The following is a 22,264-nucleotide window of genomic DNA, read 5'->3' as shown; positions in this document are numbered from 1 at the left end:
GCACCAGCTCCGCTGCGGAGCTCTGGTCTGCCGCCCACGCTGCCTTTCAACCGCAGTGCGCGGCCCGGGCCTTAGACGCGCGTGCGCGCGAGCCGAGGAGGGCGGGCCGCAGCCAGAGGAGGCGGAACAGGGCCTCGCGATGTGCAGCCCATTGGCTCTCTCTTGCAGTCCCCGCCCCTGGGCGTTCGAGGCGGCGGGGCGGGCCACGTCAGGCATCCGGCGCTGGGCTGAGCTTGTGGCAGAAGGGAGGTAAGCGGTGCGGGGCGGCGGGCTGCCACCGCTGCCCCCTGCTCGGGAGCCGCCGGGTCGCATCGCCTGCGGCCCGGTCGGCTTGCATGGAGGGCGGCTGAGGCCTTGCGGGGCTGGGGCTGAGCTGGGAGACGGGGCAGTGGAGCATGTGGCGGCAGGGCCGCGTCGCGGCGAGGGGCAGCCGTGAGGGGGGCTTTTTGCCCTCGTCCGGTCCTGCTGGGGCTCTCAGCTTCTGGAGGACTAGGCCTTCTGAGGTTACGGAGCTCCGAGATACCTGGGCAGGGCTGGCTGTGGTGGCTGCGGTGGGACTCAGTGGGATCTCGACTCGGAAGCCGGTCGGCAGGATCCTTGCATTCTTAGCTGCAGCAGGTTGCAGTCGTCCCACTCTCCTTCGACCGGTTCCCTAGTTGGGGGCAGAGCAGGAGATTCTGGCCGCGTCCTGCCTGGCCTGGGGTGACTGTCTCCTTCTCATTCCCGGTGACTCACTCAGATCATGTCCACTTATAATGCAAAGGCTTATGGGTGAGCAGGGCCTGTTTTCAGCCTCCTAGTTCTCTGGCTCCGTCCTCACTTGCGGGAATTACTTGAAGAAAGTATGTTAGATATATGTTTTGAAATTTTCGCAGCAGCTAACGTGTGGAGACGTGCAGTTATGTTGCATTTACCCTTCGTGAGTTTTAGTTTCAGCTGTGGCGTCCTGATATCTCAGTGTGGTTCCTGAATTTGGAGCTTTTGAAATGAATGAAATCCTGCCGATTTCATGCAGTCATTCATTCATACATTCCAAACTTTTTTGATGGATTCCTTAATGGTCAGCCTCATACCAGATACTAAAATCGGCATTTCCTGCGTTTTCTTCCAGTTTATATGCTAGTTTTATTGTCTAGATTTGAGTTGGAATTTTTTTTTTGTTATTTTCAGGTTGTAGTATCCCTGAAACCATCGTGGCTCTGAGGGTGTAATCCTGATAACTGTATCATTAATGACTCCAGGTTTCAGTGGCCTATCTGTAAGAAGGGGAATGGGATTAGTATAATTTTGAGATTTTCAAGGAGAGGAGGGTAGATGGCATGTTTCCTGAACTGTGTTAGCAGTTAGGAAGTAACTGTTTTAAAAACACAGGATGCATTTTATGATTATATTTTACTGTGTCAACGAACATTGTATCTGTCCACATTCACTTTTTGACTACCAAGCAAGTGCATGTTTACAATTTTGATTCACATCCAATTCCTGCGTAGAAAGCACTGTGACTCATCTAAATTTTGAAATGAAGTAATCATGAGCTTTTTAATGTTACATGCAAAGGTGTGATATTGAAACAATTGCATAAAAATGCAATTTTCATAGCATTTTGACTTGCTTTTATAGATTAGTGGAAGCTAAAACCTCTGCCTTGATTATTTGCTTACTTAATCAATGTTAGGTAGTTACCATCGCTTGGCTAATATTTATCAATATTATATCTATTTTAACATTTGTTTCCTTAACCCCAAATTTACTGGATTTCAACTGATTGTTGCCTCCAGTTGACGCCTGATAACCAAAAGGTTATCAGGAGGAGCCGGAGGAGGCGGAACAGGGCCTCGCGCCCTGTAATAAATAGTTCGAAATAAAAATTTTCATGGAAGTGTAACCAGAGTTTTTCATTTGTTGATTGATTGATGGTGCTTACCAGTATATCGTTTGGCCTTTTTCCCCCATCTATAATGATTTATGAAACAGTCTGAGACATAATATTCTTAGCTTCACGATACTTTTGGGATATTGTCCACAAATGATTAGTTGAATTAAATTGTTTATATCACTATTAGGAGTTTGGAAAATTTAAGAACATATAACTTTTTAAAATTTTGCATTTGCTATTTTTTTGTTTGTTTGTTTGGAGACAGGGTTACTCTGTCGCCCAGGCTGGAGTGTAGTGCTGCGATCTCGGCTCACTGCACCCTCCGTCTCCCAGGTTCAAGTGATTCTCCTGCCTCAGCCCCTCAGCTGGGATTACAGGCGCATACCACCACACCCAGCTAATTTTTGTATTTTTAGTAGAGACGGAGTTTCACCATGTTGGCCAGGCCGGTCTCGAAATCCTGACCTCAAGTGATCCCTCCGCGTCGGTGCTACATCTTTCAGTTCTAGAAATGGACCTGATCAAGATTGGAAGGTTAAGGGGGAGAATTCAATAGCTGAGGACATTGACATTCTAGCGGGAAAAAAACACAATGAGAAATAATAACTATATTTGGAGGAAGTGTAAGGAAATAATAGTGTCAGGATTATTAGTCTATAGCAAATCTTGATCTTAATCAGTATTTCTTGATGTATAACAATGAACTTGGTTTAAGCACAAAAAGAAAATTAGGGTGATAATTTAAATTTTGATCAAGTAGGTAGTACGTATTTCTTTAGGAGATGAGAAATCTATAGATCTAGAGATGTATGGTATACTTACATGAGTATAGGTCTGTGATTCACAATTAGTAATAGATTGATGGAGGTTTTGTTACTATTTCCACATGATAAGAAATAAGATTTGCTAAGCTGATAGGACAAGGGATATTTGTGAATTTCCTCCATGTAAATGATTTGAAACAACAAAGTTTTAAGTGATGTGGAAGAGCCCATCTATCTTCAAACAATGGATTGAAATGTAGTTTTTATAACCCTCTAAGTACTTCTGGCCTCATAGTTTTTTGTTTTTTTTTTTTCCCTACTCAGGTCATATTGAAAGTAATAAAATTATGTTAATGATCTTAAAAGTTTATATTGGCTTTCCTTTAATTAGTCTGAGTTACTTAAGTTTTATATATTTTGAAGATGTTTCAAAACCCTTGACTTTAAATACTGTATAGCTTTCCACTGTTCATGATGGGAAAACATTTCTTTTGGCCAAAGGAAGTTGAGAATCCAACTCGCATAGATAGTCAGTTTATTACTATTATTTATTTAAAGATTTATCTTTTTACTTGCCTGGGGACCAATGAAGCATCCACTGAAGCTCCTAAACTGGAGATTTATGCCTTCGAAGGTATCTTCTAATCTCCTTTTGGTCAGATGAGTTCTTGCTAATTTGGCTGATACGTATGTTGAACAAATGTAATACAGTAATTGTGGGTGTTGTAACTGTAGTTTTATGAAGTTTTTTGGCTGCCAGGGTGTATCTTTCCCTTCTCTCTTGACAAGTCTTTCTATTTGGCCTACCTGCTTTCATAATTTATTCTTAAGTTCTAATCTGTTTCCCAATCATTGCGCATGTTGGTTTATGTAACCAAACCTGATTTTAGTATATGCTATTAGGACATACACATGGAGAAGAATGGAGGAAACTTTTTATTAAATGTTTTTAATTGTTGAAACATTTAAGTAAATGTGATTTTTAAAGAGTCATAGTTATTAAAGGTATTGTATTCATTATTTTTTATTTATTCCTTCATTCAGCAAAGACAGCAACTACTTTGGTGCTAGGTCCTTAACTTTTCTTTAAGGAACTTACAGTATTGCATGGACTTCATAAACAACGCCAAAATACAATGGGATAAACATTATAATTAGTCGTTCACATAGTATAGTGGGGGATAGAGAAAACTGTGTGCGAGGTTTGAGGAGATTCAGAGAAGGCTTTATGGAGGAATTTTCATCTGAATTGAAGTTTGAAAGTGAGTAGCAATTAGTTGGTTAGAGGATAAGGCATTCCGGGCACAAGAAAGCAGTGAGGACAAACAGATAGGTTAGAGACAGAACATAGACCCTTAATGTGTTAAGACAGAGAATAGAGAGATGAACTTTAAAAAGTAAACAAGGGGTAAATAATGAAAGTTCTGTTCCACACCCTGTTAGCCATTTTGAACTTTAATCTGGAGGCTATGGTGATCCATGAGTAATAGATTTTAAGTGGAAGAAAGTTAACATCAGTTTCATGAGGCAATGTGAGGAATGAATTGTGGTGGAGTAAGGCAAACATTTGCATTACATATGACAGAACTCCGAAAATGCAGTGGTGCTGGAGAGAACAGGATGAATTCCAGATATATTAAGGTGATTGAGTTAGTGGCCAGATGGATGTAGGGGATGAAGAAGTGATGGAGTCAAGGATACCTCCTAGGTTTATGACTTCCCAAGATAGGAATCACATGAGCAATATCAGATGTATGGGGAGAATAAGATCAGTAGTCTTGGACATGGGTTTGGGTCACACAATTGGTGCTGTTCAGTGGGCATTTATTTGGTTGCTTTGGTCTGGAGATAAAGAGAGGATTCTAGGCTGCAGATAGAGATTAGGAAGCTATCAATTTATAGGTAGTTAAAACAATGTGAGAATGGATGATGCCTAAGAGAGTTTGTAGAATAAGAAAGAATAAAACAGAAGGCAAACCCTGGGAAATACCACCCTGTAGGAAAGATGACCCAGTGAAAAAGACAGAAGGAACAGTCTGATGACAGTGGATGTCTAGAAGATAAGGAGGGAGAGAATCCAACAAGAAGAGACTGGTCAAATGCCATAGGGAATACGAGAAAGAGCTAACTACAGTTTTTGGAAGGTTTCCCAGATAGGCCAGGATCATTAATTTGTAATAATAATACTTCGTATGATTCTGTGACTTTTGGCAGCAAAATTCACTAGAACCAGAGATGATAAATAGTTGGATTGATACAGTATTTGGATTTTGTTATGTGCGTATGGTAAGAATGCAAAGGAGTTGAAAATATTGGTGAGAGAATGGTTAGAATGATGGAATGTGAAGTTCAGACTGGATAGGGATGACGATAGAGCCAGTAGGAGCTGAAAGATTGAGATAACATAATTGGTTCAAAGGATTAAAAGTCTGGATGAAGTAAATATACAAGTGTTTGTAGCTAAAAGGGAGATAATGAAAAGGATAGAAATCCTCTGGTCAGAGTAGAATATTGGAATTTAAGATTTTTAGGGTGCAGATGGCGTGTAGGGTTTGGCTGTGGATCTAGATGGTAGAAACGGAGGTGTTCAGGAACAATGAGACTGGTGGTGCATTGGATGAATTGCTCACCCAGATGACTGTAGATGACTGTGGTACCCAGGGAGGAAGGGTACCACATTTTTACCATACGCACATAACAAGGAAGAATGTGATCCTAATTTCTGAGGTTTGGATTGCCTATGGTGGTGATCACTATAGATGAGAGATGAAGATACGTAGATGTTATGCCCTCAAAAATACAGGGGGTGGGGGTGGAATGGGGTAAGTGGTCTGGAAACATTCTTCTGGGCCTTGGGACTTGGAAGGATGATTAGCCTTTACTGATGGGGGCCACCAAAGAAGGGGAGTTTAGTTTCTATTAGGCCTAGGAGGTATGGGGAGCATCTAGTGAAGAGGCTGAGGATTTAAGAAAGCTTATTGACTATGGTATCAGTGTAAAAGCTTGGGAAGGAGTGAGAGAGCGAGGAAAAATTATTTAGAGGAGAAAACAGGTTAGAAAGAGCTTAGATTTGGGTATAAGGGTGACAGCGCTTTTCTGAAGCATATGGCTAGCTTTTAGTAGTTGGGACTTTAAATTTTGATGAAGCTTTCTGTTGTCAATGTTTACCCATCAAGTCATTGTAGTTTCTGTCAGTAGGACAGTTGGCATAGTACTGTTTCTAAATTTAAAAATAACACATATGTCTCCAGTGAATATTTGTGTTATCTGTCGGAGAAAGGATGGACAGTGTGGCCTATTTGCTTTTATGTACCTTTTCCTGATCTTTGAACTCCCAAAATACTTTCGCAAATACATTTCATCATGTGTGCCAATTCTTATCTATTGGTAGGATTAGAAAGTTATGTTGAGTATTTTTAGGTCAATTCTGGGCCCAGAGGTATAGGAAATGCCTTAATGTGAATGGCAATTGCCATGAATGTGGGAGGTTGGCATACCTGCATTTACCTAAGATTGCCATCTGTTATTTTCTGACCTAGAGTCTGTTTCTAAGGACAGCTCCTCACTCGTGCACTAGGTCTTATTCCTTTTACCTTCCCAAGGATTTGGCTCCAGCATCTCTCTCTCTGAACATTGCATTTCCCCTCATTACTGGATTATTCCCTTCATTATGCAAGTATGCTGGGATTTTTCCATGTTAAAATAATAGCTTTTGACCTCATTCCTGCTTAAGCCACTGCACAATTTATTTGTTACCCCTTATAGTATAACTATACTCCTGTCCAATTACTTTCCTTCTATTCTTTCTTAAACCCACTTTAATCAGGCTTTCTCCCTCACCTCTATCAAAAAATTACTCTTACTAAAAGTAACTTTTCTAAGAAGTTACTTTTCTGAAAGTGACTTTATTTTTCATCTAGAGACAGAGTCTTGCTCTGTTGCCCACTCTGAAGTGCAGTGGTGTGATCATAGCTCGCCACAGCCTTGAACTCCTGGGCCCAAGTGGTACTTCTGCCTCGCCTCCTGAGTAGCTAGGACTGCAGATATGTGCCACCATACCTGGCTAATTTTTCTATTTCTTGAAGCGGTGGGGGTCTTACCATGTTGCTCAGGCTGGTTTTGAACTTCTGGCTTCAAGCAATCTTCCTGCCTGGGTCCAGAGTGCTGGGATTATTGGCGGAGGCACCATTCCTGGCCCTTTCGTTTTCCTAAATCTAAAGGTCTGTTCCAAATTTTTACCTCTCAGTTGACCTGTCAGCATTTTCTTTTTTTTTTTTTTGAGACAGCTAGTCACTCTCTGCTTCTCTATTTTTATTTTTGAGACTGAGTCTTACTCTGTTGCCCAGGCTGGAGTGCAGTGGCATGACCTCGGCTCACTGCAACCTTCATCTCCTGGGTTCAAGTGATTCTTCTGCCTTAGCCTCCTGAGTAGCTGGGATTACAGGCATGTGCCACCACACCCAGCTAATTTTTGTATTTTTAGTAGAGATGGGGTTTCACCATGTTGGCCAGACTGGTCTTGAACTCCTGACCTCAAGTGATCCACCCCCTCGGCCTCCCAAAGTGCTGGGATTACAGGTGTGAGCCACAGTGCTGGCCCAATCTCTGCTTCTTAAAACACTTTCTTCCCTTATTAGCAAAAATACCACAATTCCTGGTTTTCCTCCTACCTCATTGTCCCTTTTTAGACTCCTTTACTGGTTCTTCCTTATCTCCCTGATAAGAGTGCTGTTAACATTGGAGTGCTTCAGGGCTCAGTCATTAGACCTTATACTTCTGGATCATATCATTCAGCCTTTAAATATTAGCTTTATTGTTATTTATTAATTAATTTAATTTTATTTTTTTTTTGAGATGGTCTCGCTCTGTCCCCCAGGCTAGAGTGCAGTGGCGTCATCTCGGCTCACTGCAAGCTGCACCTCCCGGGTTCACGCCATTCTCCTGCCTCAGCCTCCCGAGTAGCTGGGACTACAGGTGCCTGCCATCACGCCCAGATAATTTTTTGTATTTTTAGTAGAGACAGGTTTCACCGTGTTAGCCAGGATGGTCTTGATCTCCTAACCTCGTAATCTGCCCACCTCGGCCTCCCAAAGTGCTGGGATTATAGGCGTGAGCCACCAAGCCCGGCCAATTTATTTTTTGAGATGGAGTCTCCCTCTGTCACCCAGGCTGGAGTGCAGTGGCATGATCTCGACTCACTGCAACCTCCGCCTCCCGGGTTCGAGCGATTCTCCTGCTTCAGCCTCTTGAGTAGCTGGGACTACAGGTACGCACTACCACACCAGGCTAATTTTTGTGTTTTTAGTAGAGACGTTGGCCAGGCTGATCTTGAAAAACGATCCACCTGCCTTGGCCTCCCAAAGTACTGGGATTACAGGTGTGAGCCATGGCACCTGGCCTAAATATTAGCTTTAAATACTAGTAATACCCTACTAGCTTCCAAATTTATATTTTCAGCCTGGCCTTCCCTTGAAGTCCTGACTCCGTATATCCAGTGCCTACTCAGCATTTTCTGTTTGGATGACTAATATATATTTCAAACTAAACTCTGGAATTTCCTTTTTTACCTATAATCTTCCCTATTTCAGTTAACAGAAACTCCATCCTTTTTATGACATAGGCTAAAAACCTGAGTATCATCCTTGACTCTTCTTTATCTCACAATCTATATATATACTGTTACTTTGGAAAGTGTGTTGACTGTACCTTCACAATGTATTTAGAATCCAAGTACTTGTCACTACCCACTGCTCTCACCCTAGTCTAGGCACCCATTGTTTATGTCCCGATCTTTCAGTAGCCTCTATATTAGTTATCAATTGTTACCTACTCCTAACATTTTGTGGCTTAAACCAACAGTTATTTATTAGTTTGTGATTCTGTGGTTGGCAGCTTAGGTTGGGCTTGGGGTAGATGGGGGGCAGCTCTTTTGCTGGTCTTGCCCATGCTCGCTCATGTAGTGATGGGCACTGGTAGGTTTGGAGGCCTCAGCTGCGATGGCTTATCTCTGCTCTACGTGGTCAGTAAACTATCTCATGTTTGTGTTTCTTTACATGGTGGTCTAATGGAAGCAAGATAACAAGAGGAAACTACATGGCCTTTTGAGGCCTGGACTTAGAACTTCTACAGCTTCACTTTCTCTGCTGTTGGTGAGAGCAGGTCACCAGGTCAAGCCAGATGAAGGGGATAGAAAATTAGTCTACTTTTTTTTCTGAGGGGAGCAGCAAAGTCACTTTGTAAAGTGGTTTGTATACAGAGATGGGGAGCAATTGGAGGCCATTTTTTGCAAACTGTCCTGGCCTTCTAATGGATTGCTTCTATCTTTCCCCTTACAGTATTGTCAGAACAGCAGCCAGAATGATTTTATAAAAACATGAGTTAGATCTCTTCTCTGCCCCAAACTCTCCAGTGGCTTCCCGTTGCCACCCAAAGTAAAAGGCAGTCTTGGGATTGTCCTGTGAGGCTTGCCATGATCTGACCCATTTGTTGCCTCTCCAACTCCATTTACAACCACTCTTTCCCTCTCTTGCTTAATCTGCTCAAATTAGCCTCTGCTGTTCTTCAGACATCTGAGGCATGCTTTCACCATGGCATTGGCACTGCTACTCTTTCCGCCTAGAATCTTCTTTTCTGAGATGGTGAAACTGCTCTTTTACTCCCCTTCAGGCTACTCGGGTATTTCCTCAGCCTTTCCCTGACCATCCTTTTAAAAATAGAAACCTCTCTCTCTAATACTGTCTATCCTCCACCCTGGTTTACTTTTATCCATAGCACTTATCTTCAGAAATGCTATATAATTTACTATTTTGCTTATTCTTGTCTTCCCTCTACTAGGAACGTAATCTATAAGGGCAGGGATTTTTCTCTGTATTCCCAGTGATTAGCATAGTGTCTGATACAAGGTATGCATCTCATAAATATTTCTTAAATGAAGGAATGAAAGGTACTGCAACCTTTTTCAGGCTTAGATATCTCTTCCATTCTTTATGGAAAAGCTCTGGGCCATTATCTGAGGAAATTCCTGGTCTCCTTTGCAGGTACTTTTGCAATCACTATTTATTTATTTATTTAGATGGGATCTTGCTCTGTTGCCCAGGCCGAAGTGCAGTGGCGCGATCTTGGCTCACTGCAACCTCTGCCTCCTGGGTTCAAGTGATTCTTGTGCCTCGGCCTCCCAAGTAGATGGAATTACAGGTGTGTGCTACCAAGCCTGGTTAATTTTTGTATTTTTAGTACAGATGGCACTTCACCATGTTGGCCAGGCCAGTCTCGAACTCCTGACTTCAAGTGATCTTCCTGCCTTGGCCTCCCAAAGTGCTGGGATTACAGGTGTGAGCCACCGTGCCCAGCTGCAATCCATTTTTTAAAAGAGGTCTTCTAGACCAAGTATTCTTCCACATCCAGACTCTCATTTATTCTTTGCAAGAAGATTATCATGTTCTCTTAACTGTATGCAATACCTTTCTTGATACTTAATAGCAACCTCTTCACTTTGAGTTGTAAATCATAACATTTTTTGTATAAAGCAAAGCTGAAACAGGTGAAAGGAATAGTCTAGGGCAGAAAATTTTCAAACCTTTTCTAAGGTCTTAGACTCTCTCCCCACCTCCACATATCTTACTGAGAACTTCAGATAAGAGAAATGTTTTATTATTCAAAATAAAGGTTTTATTATTCAAAATAAAGCTATTTTACATTTGAATTTATAGCATACTCTTACTATAAAGTCAATCTGAACCATGTAGCTATTATAAGGAGCGTAATATTGAAATGAATAATTATGAATAAAAATGATAATCTCTATATGTCTCAGCCTCCAATTTATTTTTGTATTGTGATTTTGTATTTTGGTTTTATTGCAGACCATCAAGGAAATTTTCATCCACACAGATTAGCAGCTGAAAATGGTAATAATTTTTCTTAACAGTTCACATTGCAATCTTACTATCTCTAGTTACTTTCTTTTTCTATATTCTTTTATTTTTAAAAATGTCTTACTAAAACATACACACATTAATAGGGAATATAGTCAATGAACTTAATTTCAACAACATCAACATTTTGTCAATCTTGTTTTTCTCTCTAACATTTTTTCTTCCCTAGTAATTGTCTTTAATTAATAAGGACTTCTTAATGTACTATTACTAGGCCATTGATTATCAACCCTAACAAAATTAATACCAATTCCTAAATATTACCCAATACAGTCCATATTTAAGAATTTCTCAGTTGTGCCAAGGTTGTCTTAGTAGAATTGGTTTTTTGAAATCAGAATCATGTAAGTTTCCCAAATATAATATAATTTGGTTACTATGTCTGTTTAGTCACTTATTCTGTACAATCCCTCCACTCCTTCTTTTTTCCCATGTCATTGATTTGTTGGAGAAACCAAGTCCTTTGTCCCGTAAAGTGTCCCAAATTCTGGACTTGATCTATTGCTCTGCAAGTGGTATTGTCCTAGAAGAGGTACCTTGTTCCTGTATCTCATGTGTTTCTTGTAAATTGGTAGTTAAATGTAGAGAGTTGTGTATATTAGTGGCAACTTTTTTTTAGGTAAGAGTATTTTTACAGAAGGCTGTGTATATCCTATTCCATCACCCATGAGGATACAATATGTGGTATTCTTACTTTTAGTGATGCTAAGATGAATCAATGGATTCAAGTGGGATCATCCTGATCCCTCTAATATAAAGTTCCCTATCTTCCTTTAACTTACTAGTTTTAGCAACAGTTGATGATTCATTCACAAATCAAATTATATATTAACAAAGTAACTTCATATTGGTAAAGATTTTTCTTAAGCACGTAAGTATGCTTTCATTTTTTCTTTCCTCACGTTTCTTTTTACAATACAATCAATTTTTTCCCTGCCCCCTCATCCTACATTTATACACGTACACAGTACCTTCAGTACATGTTGAACATTTGACATAAAGCCTGTAAAGAGATGTGAAATGGAATGGACAACAGAGGAAGGCGGGGTAGGGAAGTAAGGATTATCTACCCATCTACCTACTAACTTACCTGTCTCCTCTCCTTCTCTGTATCTTACTGGTTTCAATTTATAATACTTTAAAAGTTATGTGGAGTAGGTATGGATTAGAGGGCCACTGAGGCCTTACAGGGATTGAAAATTGGATAGGACCTGGGCAGGTGTTGACTGCAGCATTGGTGTTAGGTATGAATTGAATATAAATCCAATCTGCAGCTAAGCACACACATTTTAACATTTGTTGTGTATAGTCAAGATTGGCCCCAAATAAAATTGAGAAGCAGGTGAAGCTTATACAGTCTGCATCCTTTTATCATATAGCCTTTCTTAGCTGATATGGACAAAAGTAAATTGAGCTTCCAAGAATTTAGGAGGCTCATGCATTGCTGCATTATTTTAGAAATGGATAAATGATTTCGACTTCTGCATCTTACTGTATGACTGCTTTGTTCTTTCAGTTATCTGAACCCCAAACTTTGGAGTCATCCTTCACTCTTCTCACATTTCATGTCTAATCCATTAGCAAATCTTACCAAATATTTCTGAAATACTTATAACTGCAGGCATGTATCCTTTGACCAAATGGAGACCTAATGTATATATAACATGGTGACTATACTTAATGATAATGTATTGTATAGTTGAAATTTACTAAGAGAGTAGATTTCAAGTGTTCTCACCATACACACACACACACACACACACACACACACACAATGGTAATAAGATGAGGTGATAGATATGTTTGATTGTGGAAATCATTTCACACTGTATACATATATCAAAACATCTGGTTTTGTGCCCTAAATATATACAGTTTTTATTCGTCAATTGCTATGGTTTGAATGCTTGTCCCTTTCAAAACTCGTGTTTAAATTTAATTGCCATTGGCCAGGTGCTGTGGCTCATGCCTGTAATCCCAGCACTTTGGGAGGCTGAGACAGGTGGATGGCTTGAGCCCAGGGGTTTGAGACCAGCCTGGGCAACATGGCAAAACCCCATCTCTACTAAGAAAATACAAAAATTAGCTGGGCGTGGTGGCGCAAGCCTGTACTTCCAGCTACTTGGGAGGCTGAGGTGAGAAGATTGCTTGTGTCCAGGAGATGTAGGTTGTAATGAATTGAGATCATGCCACTGCACTCCAGCCTGGGTGACAGCAAGACTCTTTCTCATAATAATAATAATAATAATTAATTGCCATTTTAACAGTATTAAGAGGTGGGATTGTTAAGAGGTGATTGTCATGAGGGTGCTACCCTTAAGGGTGAGATTGGTGCCAATGTAAAAGTTGGTCCTCTCCTGCCCTCTGTCTCTTTGCACTTCTACCATGTGATGATGTGGCACAAAGGCCCTCCACAGATGTTGACACCTTGATATTAGACTTCCCGGCTTCCAGAACTGTGAGCCAATAAGTTTCTGTTCTTTATAAAATATTCCCAATCTCAGATATTCTGTTTAGCAGCAAAAAACAGACTAAGACATCAATTATATCTCAATAAATCTGGAAAAAAATAAACATCCCCTAAGTCTGACCTCTTCCCACCATCTCTGCTGCTGTTATCCTTGTCCAAAGCAATATGATTTATCTCCTGGATTATTGATGTAACTTAACTGGTCCCTCTCTTTTTCTTTTTTTCTATCCTTGCCCTCTTATGGTCTCTATTCTTCCTAGAAGCCACAATGATCTTTTAAAAATGTCAGTCAAATATGCCATTCCTCTTTCCCAAACCCTGTAGGACTTGCCATCTCACTGAGAAACATCCAAAGACTCCCAGCACCCTGAAGAGGCTTACATGATCTGGGTTTCTGTTTCATTCTGTAATCTCTCACTGCCCAACTTGCTGACTTGCACCAGCCAACACTGGTGTCCTTGGTCTTTCCTAAACTTGCCAAACATGCTTCCATCTCAAGGTTATTCCTTCTGTTTGGACTGCGCATTACTTCCTTCAGGTGTCTGTTCAAACGTCACTATCAGAAAGAGCTATTTTATTCTTCGACGGATACCAAAACGTTTAAAGACCTCTCTAAAATTTACCTATTGATGACTAAAAGTTTGATTTTCTTGGTATTATGTTGTGTATGAATTTGGAAAATTAAAATAAAAACTACTTATACTGTAGTTCAAGCAATTAAAAATGCCCTCTAGACGGAAGCTAACATACTTGATTAAAATGAGACTGAAGAATGTTGAACACACTGGAGGAACACTTGATGTTTTTTTCAGGTGCAGATGGATTAATCTCCTGGCAAACAATTTAGAATCAAAGGTAATTCTGTTAGCTTACTTGTTTGGAACTCTGCAGGACCATTATAGCGTCTAATAACTCAAAGGTGTGACTTTCTCATTAAATAGTTCTTAATAAGTGGTATAATTGGATCAAGTGAGACTTTTTTTTGTCTTGGCGTGTGCTGTGGTGAAACTACCTCTTTAGAGAATGATAAAAGACCATGGTTTCAAGCGAATAAATAAGATCACTTTTTAAAAAATTGCAATTAAACATTTTATTTTTTTATTTGAAGAGAATTAATTTCTTTGTAATTTAAAATAAGTAATATATGCCCCATTGTAAGAACAAAATTAAAAGTAGCAAAGGGGGAATACAGTAGGTTACATAATCATCCATCATCCTGTTCAGAAATAACCCTATCAACATTTTTGCCTGTTTTTTTAATTCTATATTTGTCTCTATATTACACACATGCACACATATATACACACATTATATATACTATATGTGTATACACACACACACACACACACACACACATATTTGTATATTTATTTTTATTTTTGAGATAGAGTCTTGCTCTGTGACCCAGGCTGGAGTGTAGTGCTGCAGTCTTTGGCTCACTGCAGTCTTGACGTCCTGGGCTCAAACAGTCCTCCCACCTCAGCCTCCTGAGTAGCTGAGACCACAGGGACACGCCACTGTGCCTGGCTAATTTTTTATTTTTTAGAGATGAGGTCTCACTATGTTGCCCAGGCTGGACTTGAAATCAGCCTCCCAAAGTGTTGGGATTGCAGGTGTGGGCCACTGCGCCCGGCTTGTATTGTAAACTTTGTTGTGTTCATGGTTGTATGCAAAAATTTCTCAAGTGTTTTTTATTGTAAACTTTTCTTTACATTATTAAAACTCTTTACAAATGTTATTTTCAATTACTGATCAATATTTTATCTGCATAGTCCTTAGTTTATCTTTTAGATTTATCCATGAATACTTTTGCACAAAGTGTGCTTGATTTTTTAATTTTAACTTGATTTTTAATTCTTAACTCACTTTTAAAATGGTAACTGAATAGAACTTGAAGGATGTATGCCACACTTTGGGATATAGCCAAGAAGTGTCAGATAGTAAGATCAAATGCTCAGGAAGTGGTACCCAGACTGTCCAGTTCCACAGAGTGATTTAGTTTTTGGCTTACCTCAGACTTTCAGCTTCATGGCGCCAAAGTTCCCTATGAAATTAGGTATGGTAGGTGGGACTTGGGGAGACTTTTGTGGTTCTGGGAATCATGCTGGTTCTGCCTTATTTGTGTGGCTTGTTCCTGAGCTGATCTAATCTTTGATAACCTTTCTATCAGTTTGGAAGTAAGCCAGATTGGGAGCAATTTCTTAGATAGTGTTTGAATTTGGGCTGAAAGGCAGAAGTAGTCTTTGAGGGTGAAATGAAACTCTTTTGAACATTGGCTTTATTGTAAGTTGCTGGTCTTTGGAGTGGCTTGCTGTTCATCTAGTCGGTCATTTACTTAAAACAGTGTTGAAAAGTTCCATTAGGCCTGTATATATGAAAATCATATATACTAGTTTTAACATTTGTGAAATTACAAAAATCATGAAGAGCAGCCGGGCGCAGTGGCTCATGCCTGTAATCCCAGCACTTTGGGAGGCCCACGTGGGTGGATCACGAGGTCAGGAGATCGAGACCATCCTGGCTAACACGGTGAAACCCCGTCTCTACTAAAAATACAAATATACCGGGCATGGTGGTGGGCGCCTGTAGTCCCAGCTACTCAGGAGGCTGAGGCAGGAGAATGGCATGAACCCAGGAGGTGGAGCTTGCAGTGAGCCGAGATCGTGCCACTGTACTCCAGCCTGGGTGACAGAGCAAGACTCTGTCTCAAAAAAAAAAAAAGAAGAGCTACATGAGCTACATATTGTATCTTAACCCCTTCTTCGTTTTCCTCCTCCTCCATCTTTGTTTAAATAAAATTCTTAAACTAACTTTATCTGAAAGACATCCTACATACTGTACTCTGTCAATTGGATGTCAGCATTTCACCCCAAGATCCTCTTCTGATTCTTGAATATGCTGCTTGATATTTCCACGCTAATATGAAATGATTTACTAATGAACTCCTGCCCAGGATGATTGCAAAGGTTAACTAATATCTGATTATTAAGCACCCTATAAATAAAAACAGCCATGAGTAATGCTAGCTGTATAATAGAAGATTAGTAAATGTTCCTTTTTTTTTTTTAAAAGAAATTATTTAAAATTCCTTTTACCCTAATGGGAAATACACAGAGGTGATACTGTGGGTTTTTAAAGGATTGTAATACATAGCAGATTAAGCACATAGCTATGACAAATAATAGCTGTCAATGGAAGCATTCATGTAAAACTTATGTTGTATTAAAGTAACAAAGACCCATTTTCCATCTCTATTAGATTCAGCTGGAAACAGTGAAGAAACAGTCTTGTTAGCTTTTACATGTGTTCTTTGATTTTTTTTTTAAAGAAAATGTACCAAAATTCATGACAGTGTAATGAAATTGATGTAGATTCTGCTGATTTTGGATTTGAATTTGGCTGAAGTTCACCTTTGTACTGTCTACACAAAAATGATTTGTCTAGTTAAAAAACTGGGAGTTTAGGATGTGTTTAAAAAGAATTATCATCCATTCCTAAATGTGTTGGTCACTAAATTCAAGTTACTGTATTAATTTGGACATAAAGTTGTTTAAACATTTATTTTTCTACTTCTGGCTCTTATTTATTTTGGTCTTTGTTTCATGAGTCTTAATTAATGAAAAAGATACAGATTCCCCTCTATTTCTTAGTTTCTGTTTTGGAAAGTTGATCTGAAAACAAAATAAACAGTGGAATCCTGATTCTAACATTTTTGAGTCTGTTAGGTACTGTGCCAAACACAGTAATTCAGCAAACATTTTTTAACTGCTTCTTCCACACCAGGCCCTGAAGTGGGTGAACAAGAAGCTGCTTCTCTTAAGAAATCCAAATGTCCAGGGTAATAATGCAGCAGGCTTGGTCAGTGGGGACCCTTCCCACTTCTGATTCTTCTTTACTGGCATCTGAGCAGGTGCAGCTGCTATATAGATGGAAACTAGGCCCTTCAGAATGAGACAAGAATGTCTTGAGGAGTGATTATAACCCTCTCAGAGCTGGAAGGGACATTAGAGACTGATCTTAGCTCTCCACTTTCTCCTCTCAAACCATACATATCCTCATATTCCCTCTGCCTGGAATGTGATGCCAAGTTTTAGTTCAAGCCCTGTTTTCTGAGGCAGCTGCAGGAACTGAGAAAGAACATGCAGTGGCTTCCTTTTGATCTTCTTGCTTCTGGACATTTCTTCCTGAGCATTCCAGTATTATTTCAAACCCTGTTTTTACAAGTGAACTCATGCACACACAAATTTCCCTGTCTCACTGAGCTGTCTTTTCACCTGTCACATGGTGGGGTTTCCTGCCAGCTAAGTACTCATTTGCAGTGGCATTGCCATCTGTATGTGTGTAGTGTTTAAGCAATCATTTGGGTATATAATTGCTTTAATTAATTTTAGTGGTTATTTACTTATTTTAAAAAAACAAAATTTAGATATGAAAGTGTTTATCAGTGACAAGAAGTGTAGATTTACTACAGATTGACAATTGTCGTGATGGAAGTGGCCAATCGTTATCCTCTTAGCTACTCATTGAACTTAAACCAAACAGTCAATGATGAAATAAAGGCATATAACCAAAGAACATATACAGATAGGAGAGATGTATTGCTGGTGATGGTGCCACAAGGATGAAAGTTAAGTTTAGATAAACAATTTTTATGTTTTGTGCTCTGGGCAAGGAGTAACCCTTTAATATGTAACGTTTGCGCATTAGACTTGATTACCTTTTTAGGATTGCAGTATACACAAAGATACAAAGCTGTTTGCATATGCTGATAAGCTGCTTTGGGAATTTGATTTAACACGTATATGCAAACCCAGGTAATTCATTTAAAGATTTATTTGATTTCCTGAGATGCAGCAAAATATAATGGAAAAAACAGGGTATTAGATTCAGACTAAGAATAATAACATTTAAAAACTGTTTGCTATGTTCATGGCTCTGAGCGAAGTGCTTTAATGGATTATCTTAATTTAGCTTTAGTTTTTTAACTTTATTATTATTATTATTATTATTATTATTATTATTATTATTAGCTGTAGAGCATTGTTCTGTTGCCCAGGCTGGAGTGCAGTGGCATCATAATAGCTCACTGTAGCCTCAATCTCCAGTGCCCAAATGATCCTCCCACTGCAGCCTCCTGGGTAGCTAGGACTACAGGCATGTACCACCATGCCCAGCTAATTTTTAAATTTTTTTGTAGAGATGGGGTATCACTATGTTGCCTAGGTTGATTTCAAACCCCTGGCCTCTAGTGATCCTCCCGTCTCGCCTCCCAAAGTGCTGGGATTACAGGCATGAGCCACCGGCTGCTTGATGATCTTAATTTTACAAAAACTTTAAGTCAACTATATCTATACTTTATTAAAGAGTGGTTAAGCATGTGAGATTTGGAGGCAGACTGTTTCTATTCATGCTTTTGCTTCTTACATAATTAGGCAATTAATTTTGACCTCTCCTTTCCTCACTTGGTTTTTCATGTGAAGATAACGTTAATAGTAGTACTTATGTCATGGGGTTGTTTTGAATAGTGAGTGAGAGAATACATATAAAAAGCTTTGACAGTACCTGCTTGGCACATGGTAAAATTCTCAATAAATCTTTGCTGGTTAATACCACTGTATAACCTCAGGCAAGTGACTTCTTCCCTGAGCTCCTATTTCCTTGTGTGGGAAATGGAGTTAATATTTACCTCAAAGTTGTTGTGAGGATCTAGTGGAATTAGTTAAAGTGTCTTGTGGAGTGCTTAGCACATAGGAGCTGTTTAATCCAACGTGGTATTCCAAATCCTATGTTATGCTTTGCATTTATTCAGTGAATCTTTATTGAATAGGTATTTGTTGTATGCTGGGGAGATAGTGGTAAAAAAAGTCCCTGCCTTAAAGAGTTTGCATTTGGGGAGGTGGGGGTAGAGTAGGGAAGCAGAAGGAGATTGTGATAAAAGCTATGAATGGTACAATAGTGGGTCACTGTGGTAGCAGGTAGGGAATTATTTGAGGCTATGGGGGTGGTTGGGGGATAGGGAAGATTCGAGGGAACATGTGAAGGGAGAGAAGAAACAGCTTATTTGAACAGTTGAACAAGTCAAGCGCACTTGAGGCTGAGGGACCTGAGAGTTCTAGACCCAGATGTGGAAGGAGCTGAGGGTATGGTTGTCAGGGTGGTTCAAGGAGGAAACTGAAGGCCAATGTGGCTGAAGTGCTCTGACTGAAAGAGAGTTGTGAGACCAGGATCTTTCGTCCTTCCTGTGGAGTTGCAGTGGGGAGCTATTGAAAAGTTTTCAGCATATGAGTTAAAAGTCAACTGTATTTTATTCCATGTCTTTGCTATTGTGAATAGTGCTGCATAAACTGTATTTTAAATGGGAATCTTACCTATATTCTAACCTTGGGGCTGGTGTCTTATTTCTCTCTAGTGACTTGCATACAAGATCCCATCTTTGTATATAAGTAATTAATCTTTTATCATTAAAACAATTTTTCTACTTCATTACTGCTCACTTGATGAGAGATTCCCTACTTATCACTTAAATTCAAATTCCTTTCCGTCATTCACCTTCCTTGACTGTCCCACATGGTATTGAGGGAGGGAGGAAGCACACATTTCTACAGTGCCTGCTATGTGCAAGACTCTCTTGGCTTCAAGGCACACTTTATATTGTTGTTCACAAGACCTTGTTTAACCAATGAGGAAACAGGTTCCAAGATGGTAAGTGATTTGCTTAGTGCTGGAACCAGGATTTGCATCCAGGTCTATGGTTCCCTGCTCCCTTTAGCTCCCAAAAGGGGCTCCCCAAAGCCCCTCAGAGCTTTGCTCTCTGTGTCAGGTTGCTCTGTTATCATGATGATAGAGGTATGTAAGACTGGAAGCTTAATCAGATTAAGGTGTTATTCTTCTCTGTGGACAATCTTAGAGTTTGCAAAAGAATATATGTCATTGCTTCACAGTGCACTGTTGATCTTATTCATTTGAACATTTTCACTGTGGTTCGTCTAACAGTACTGCGATAACTTTGTTTTTGTCCTTGTAACCATTAAGGACTCACATATAGGGATACTCTCCATGTCCATTTTGGTGTATGTACATTGACTTTGTTGAAAATAGAGAAATTTACTATCTTCTTGTAAAATTTTTTTGTTCATTTGGTCTTCAGCTTTCATTAGCACTAAGTATGCAAATTAAAATAACTAAACCACATCTATTCCATTCTACATGAATTTAGTAATTTAGTTTTTATGAAAAATACCAAATGAGCTTGATTGGTCACTTTGCAGCAATCAAAAATGTTGCCAATAAACTTGTAATCAGTCTATATAATTCTTTTCCAGAGTGAGAGTTTTTATTTTGGAGGAAGATTTCCTAGCAGTCTACTTGGGGAAATTATAGTAGTTATTTTTCTCCTTGAAAATGAAGGAAGAAAGCTTTTAAGTGGTTTAAACTTAAATCTATCTGGCTAAATTACATTGGCCCCTTTTCAATATTACTCTTTTCATAAAGCATTGGTAAACATAAGTAAGAAAGTAATCTTTCATCATTTTATCAACAATTTTTCTATTAAATTGCTGCTCACTTTATGACACTCTTTAATGATGGATTTCTACGCTTTCAGTGATTTGGGTGTTAGAAAGTTATATCCTCTATTTCTACAAAATGTATTAGAATGTGAGTCAAGAGTTTCCTATTTTGGTAACTTTATTAAAATTACAAAACACATATTCTCATAGAACAATTAGAAACTGGGAATGAGCAAAAATAAAAATTATCCACAATTTGTACATTCTGCGCTTTTCTTTGTGCATATGTACTTACTGGAGCGAGACTACTTAGGTTGGAATTCCAACTCTGTCACTTACTCTGTGACCTTGGGAAAGTTATCTAAATTTTCTGTGCCTCAGTTTCTTAATCTGTAAAATGAGTAACTATCTCCATGTTATTGTGGGGGTTAAATGAGTTAATACATGTAAAATGCTTACAATATTGCCTTTCTCCTAGTAAGAGCCACATACATGGGTTTTAAAAGACCTTTTATTATGGAGAATTTCAAACATAAAAATAGAGACTAGTATTATGAATTCCAGTGTACCTATTATTAACATTTAGACAATCCTGTTTCATCTATCAATCTTCTTTTATTTTTCTTTCAATACTTGGGTATTTTATAGAAAATCCCAAATATTACATCCTTACACTATGTATACTTTGTACCATATTAATATTTGCTAAGAATTAGGTAAGTTATTTTAGAGAGTGAGTATATAAAATTTGAGTCATTTTTGAGGGGAGAAAATACAAGCAAAATATCTAAAGCATCCATTCTGTGATGTTTTACTAATTTAGTTAACTGAATGGTATTTGAAGTAAGATTGTGAATATGGAGATTTTGCTATCATTTATTGGCCAGTAACACATTTAACATAATTAGGTATCAGTTTTATTGTAAATATACTGTAAATATTTTGTATGAACATGAAGTCTTTATTTAGAAAATGTTTTGTACTGAGCAATATATGTAATTGTTTTGGTGAAGGAAAAATACTTAAAAATTATAATACTAGAATAAAAAAGCTAACCTTGAAGATTTAGATTGGATGCTGAAAAAATTCTAGATTCATAAGCCCTTAGATTTTAAAAAATAACTGTTTTTCATTGATATATATTTAGCATATACACATCCACATACCACACGTTAAAACACAGAGTAATTAGAGAAAATTTGTAACTAGTTAGGCATTATTCAGTTTTGTGTGTTTTTTTTTCTTAAACAGGGGCTGGTTCTGTCACCAAGGCTGGAGTACAGTAGCACAATCCTGGCTCCCTGGAGCCTTGATCTACTGGGCTCAAGTGATCCTCCCACCTCAGCCTCCCAAGTAGCTGTTTCTACGGGCATGAGCCACCATACCCAGCTAATTTTTAAATTTTTTGTAGAGATGGAGTCTCCTTATGTTGCCCAGGCTGGTCTCTAACACTTGGGCTCAAGTGATCCTCTTGCCTTGACCTCCCAAAGTCTTGGGATTACAGGTATGAGCCACCGTGCCTAGCCAAGTTTGTGGTTTTATTTTTTATTTTAATGCCTTGTTTTCCTGGACAGCAATCAGTTCTGACTTGGAATTTCCTGCCTTTGATCTTATTTTAGCCTCCCATTTCAAAATCTGTAAGTAGCATGTGATATTGAGAAGGAACTAAATTGTAAAGGCAGGAATTTGATAGAATTCATTGTACTTTTAGT

The 22,264-nt window shown here is 39.0% G+C and overlaps 1 protein-coding gene across 4 annotated transcripts in view; it reads left to right on the top strand.

Annotated features, from left to right (window-relative positions):
* Window positions 1–206: 206 nt before the first annotated feature.
* The window catches only part of FOCAD (focadhesin), a 324,194-nt gene continuing 302,136 nt past the window's right edge, over window positions 207–22,264 (top strand). Inside the window, exons 1-2 of one of the 4 annotated variants that reach the window (XM_032139267.2) lie at window positions 233–249; window positions 10,503–10,547. Coding sequence is in view for 1 of the 4 variants with exons in the window: in XM_032139266.2 (XP_031995157.1) it covers window positions 10,421–10,547 (127 nt within the window). In the remaining 3 variants the exon portion in view is untranslated. Of the gene's footprint in view, window positions 250–10,280; window positions 10,548–13,886; window positions 13,900–22,264 lie in introns of those variants that run through there. The other 3 variants (XM_032139268.2, XM_032139266.2, XM_032139269.2) reach the window with 3 other exon arrangements.

This window comes from Hylobates moloch, unplaced genomic scaffold (assembly GCF_009828535.3).
Source record: "Hylobates moloch isolate HMO894 unplaced genomic scaffold, HMol_V3 SCAFFOLD_19, whole genome shotgun sequence".
Taxonomy (NCBI): Eukaryota; Metazoa; Chordata; class Mammalia; order Primates; family Hylobatidae; genus Hylobates; species Hylobates moloch.
Note: the sequence above shows the minus strand (reverse complement) of the source record. Positions and strands in the feature narration are given on the sequence as shown.